The sequence below is a fragment of the Myotis davidii genome, unplaced genomic scaffold (genome assembly GCF_000327345.1).
Source record: "Myotis davidii unplaced genomic scaffold, ASM32734v1 scaffold524, whole genome shotgun sequence".
Classification (NCBI taxonomy): Eukaryota; Metazoa; Chordata; class Mammalia; order Chiroptera; family Vespertilionidae; genus Myotis; species Myotis davidii.
In genome coordinates this window covers 2,541,300-2,546,061 of record NW_006299263.1, presented here as the reverse complement: position 1 = coordinate 2,546,061, position 4,762 = coordinate 2,541,300, and the positions used below count along the sequence as shown (strand labels likewise).

At 34.1% G+C, this 4,762-nt stretch overlaps 1 protein-coding gene across 1 annotated transcript in view; it reads right to left on the bottom strand.

The window, feature by feature from the left end:
- Nucleotides 1-4,762, bottom strand: part of MTMR9 (myotubularin related protein 9) — a 27,892-nt gene that overhangs the window by 16,046 nt on the left and 7,084 nt on the right. The window contains exon 2 of the mRNA XM_006774777.2: nt 2,982-3,090. Coding sequence (XP_006774840.1) covers nt 2,982-3,090 — 109 coding nt within the window. The remainder of the gene's footprint in view (nt 1-2,981; nt 3,091-4,762) is intronic.

Here is a 4,762-nt window from a genome sequence, read left to right as displayed (position 1 = left end):
AAGAAAACTGTAAAATATTTAAAGTGTACTATATAATACATAGACATTGTGAAGGGATTTCTCCCCCCGCATTGAGTTGACACACTATCACCTCACATCACCTTTTGCTGTTGTTTTTGAGAACATTTAAGTTTGACTCTTTCAGCAAATTTCATTCAAACAATATAGTGTTTTGAAAAACAGTCACCATGTTATTCATTAGACCCACAAGATTTATTCATCTTATAGCTGAAACAGCTTTCTATTCTCTATTTCTATGATTTTGGCTTTACTTTTTAAGATCACATATATAAGTGATACAATGCAATACTTGTCTTTCTCTGTCTGGCTTATTTCACTCAGCATAATTCTCTCCAGTTTCATCCATGCTGTTGCAAATGGCAGGATTACTTTCTTTTTTTAGGCTGAATAATTTCTCTCTCTCATTCATTCTCTCTCTCTCTCTTTTCTTTATCCATCCATCCATCCATCAACACTTAGGTTGTTTCTATATCTTGGCTATTATGAATAATGCTGCTATGAACACAGGAGTACAGGTATCTCTCCAAGATAATGATTTTGTATCCTTAGGTACATACCCAGGAGTGGAACTGATGGATTATATGATAGTTCTATTTTTAATTTCTTGAGGAGCCTCCATATTGTTTTCCATTCTGGCTGGTACAATCATTATTTTAAATGCAAGTAAGACAGCACCACTCTGGCAGGCAATAAGCACTTGTGATTATATTTTATGTCACTAGAGATAGGACTTTTCCTTTAAACATATTAATGCTGAAAGAACTAAAAACATTTCAACCCCCAAAGTAGTTGAAAGTACACAGAAAACAGCTTCATCAGACTTCCTGCTATAATTTAGAAAACTGAGCATTTGCCAGTTATCCTTCTAATGGGATTCTATTTGTGACAACAGAATATATTTGAGTATATGGACTCGTGATCACAAAGAATAGCTCAACTATGCTATATAAGAATTTCACTTATTACTCCTAAATTATGTTAAACTGTATTTGGGGGAGGGAATTGGAAGACAGTAAAAGGCTAGAGGCCAAGTTCACTATGTGTATTTACTAAACTGTAAAAAAGGAAAGAGAAGAGGATTCTCATTCTGACATCAAATTATGAGAATGGCTCATAATGTATGGCTTCTTTTTAGCCATAATGACTTCCATATAATCAGTCATTTTCTATAGAGCATTTGGTAACATCTACAGCTAACTAAAAAACTGGTTAGCATTACTTAGCTAAATAAATGCAATCAGAAAGAGGAATAATAAGCCTTGCCCTATTTCTTCACCACTATGCTTCACCATGGGCCACTTCACTAACACCCACCAATCAGCTCTTACAAGTTAGAAAAGGGATAAGAAAAATGTAGACAGGTCAATGAAAACCCAACCCCACAACTGAAAAAACAAACAAACAAAAAACCACAACCCCAAAACCACATGCTTAACTGCAGTGGGTCAGCAGCATTCTCCTGCTCAAATAACAGGACTGTATTTCAATTTAACAGCCTAGAAGCCATTGGCATTTCTTACTCATGTTAGTGAATTCAGCCAAATCAACATTACTGTGTTACTTCCAAATGACAGCTATGTAAGACAGTTTGGCTCATCTTCTCATTTCCTTAAGTAAAATTTAGCAAACTCAGAAAAATGTTGCATACCAATTTTTGCAGTACCACAACAGTTGTTCCTTTATTTTTCTCTTCATGTTTAAAAAAACAAAATCCTAGTTACAGATTTTTAAGCCTTTCTGCCCCCTTGTAATAGTTAAAGCAGTAACATTTGTTTCAGACACAAAGCTCAGATTAGTCACTTAAAGACAGAAGAAAAATCAGCATGTCTCTATAGTTATCAAGAAAATATTATAAAGTTAATTGCTACAATTTAGCAGCAGTGATTTAAAATAAGGCAATTTAAAATTTAAGTGCAGCCGAAACCGGTTTGGCTCAGTGGATAGAGTGTCGGCCTGCGGACTGAAAGGTCCCAGGGTCGATTCCGGTCAAGAGCATGTACCTTGGTTGCGGGCACATCCCCAGTGGGGAGTGTGCAGGAGGCAGCTGGTCGATGTTTCTCTCTCATCGATGTTTCTAACTCTCTATCTCTCTCCTTTCCTCTCTGTAAAAACTCAATAAAATATATTTAAAAAAAAAATAAAATAAAATTTAAGTGCATATTAATATAGTTGGTTAGAATGGGGAAGGATATAGTGTGAGCTCTTCAATTTAAATATTAAATTATCCAAGTAAAATTTCTATTATTTATAATCTGAACAGATATTCAATATTATTTAAATAAATAGAAAACAAACACATCCTATCTTAAGCAAATCTGATATTTGGAAATTCAGATTTACTAAAAACAAACAAGAGATAATAATCATCAGTGATAATTACTTCCTTTATAAAAGAAATAACTTTTTTTTTTTGCCGAAACCGGTTTGGCTCAGTGGATAGAGCGTCGGCTTGCGGACTGAAAGGTCCCAAGTTCGATTCCGGTCAAGGGCATGTACCTGGGTTGCGGGCACATCCCCAGTGGGAGATGTGCAGGAGGCAGCTGATCGATGATTCTCTCTCATTGATGTTTCTAACTCTCTATCTCTCTCCCTTCCTCTCTGTAAAAAATCAATAAAATATATTAAAAAAAAAAAGAAATAACTTTTTTATAAAGTCTCACCATATACATATATGTATACATATACATATACATACAATGGAATATTACTCAGCCTTAAAAGGTAAGGAAATTGTCACATGCTAAATATGGATGAACCTGGAAGAATAAGTAACCCTAAAATCCTATTACATTCCTATAACAATGAATCAGGGTGACGCTTTTCCTATCAGTTTTCAATATTTGAGTTATAGAACATGACCAAATATTTAATGAAGAAACATAAGAGCTACAATGAGTCAGAATATAAGGCTTTTTAAGTTACTTTTTAGTTTCAACACATTTTGCTTCCAAAATACTTACCTCAATGGAACTGGCTATATTCAAACATTCCTCCATTCCAGGAATATCCAACTGAATTATTCGAAAATCTTTACACTTTATGATGATGGTACCCAGTGGCCCCACAAATCTGTAAAAAAATTATAAATTATGGTTAAGAACATATAGGTTTCTAACTTTAAGCATGGTTATTTCTGTGAAAAGAGAATGTAGTTATAATCATCATCTATATTAAACTATTCAACTTTCTTCTCCCTAATTAATCTAAGGAAAAGTCAAGCCTGCATCATAAAAATGTGAGTCACAAGTTATTTAAAATCTATATTGAAAACAATTTCAAACATAAAGCAATTTATACTAGGCCAAATCATTTAACAAATGATTATTTGGGGCCCGGCCAGTGTGGCTCAGTGATTGAGCATCAATTCAGGAACCAGGAGTTCAAGGTTCAATTCCCCATCAGGATAAACCAGGGTTGCAGGCTTGATCCCCAGTAGGGGGTATGCAGAAGGCAGCCAATCAGTGATTTTCTCTCATCATTGATGTTTCTATCTTTCTCTCCCTCTCCCTTCCTCTCTCTGAAATCAATAAAAATATATTTTTTAAAAGCAAGTATTACTGTAACAGTGGTTTGTAACTACAATTTTTGTTTTCTACATAATTTAAGAGACTAATGCATTACATGAATTATTAGTTTATATATTGGGGCACACAACACATAAAGATGTAATTCTGTAACATTAGCAATGAAAAGGGGGTGAGGACAGAACTGTAAAGGGGTAGAGTTCTGCATATTACAGAAGTTAAGCTGGTATAATTTCATATTAGAATGTTATAACATTAGGATGTTAAATGTAATCCTCAGTGTAGCCACAAAGAAAATAGCTACAGAATATACTCAAAGGTAAATGAGAAAGGAATTTAAACATTTCACCACAAAAAAATCAACTATATACAAGACAGTAATTCAGGCAATGAGGGACAAAAAAGCTATAAAGCATATAGAAAACAAATAACACATTAACAGACGTACCTCCTTATCAATACAGTAAGTTCTCAATTAATGTCATCAATAGGTTCTGTGATTTTAAGTGAAACAATGTGTAACAAAACCAATTTTACCATAGGCTAATTAATATAAACAAGAGTTAAGTTCCTATGGCATCTCATCAATGTTATAACAAAACGACACTGAACACAATTATGTTATTCAAGGACTTGCTATAGGTACTTTAAATGTAAATGGGTTAAACTCTAAAATTGAAATACAGAGATTGGTAGAATGGTTAAACACACATGATCCAACTATATGCTGTCTTACAAGAGACTCAGTTGGTATACAAAGACAAACAGATTGAAAGTGAAAGGATAGAAAAAGATATTACATGTAAATAGTAACCAAAAGACAGCAGCCTATACTAATATCAGACAAAATAAACTTTAAATGAAAAATGGTTCAAAGAGACAACAAAGGACATTATCTATAATAATAAAAGCATAATATGCTAATTAGACCATACAGCCAAACGACCTTCTGGATGTCCTTCTGGATGACCTTCCAGATGAAGTCGGGGCTGCGAGGGCCGAGGCAAGCTGCCGCAGCTGTGAGGACTAAGCCCCTTGCACGAATTTTGTGCATCAAGCCTCTAGTATATTAATAAAAGGTTCAACACAGCAAGAAGATATAACACTTACACACACTTATACAACTAATGACAATCAAAATATATGAAGCAAAAACTGACAGAGTTGAAGGGAAAATAGAGAGTTCTACAATAATAGTTGGAAACTCTAATATCCTG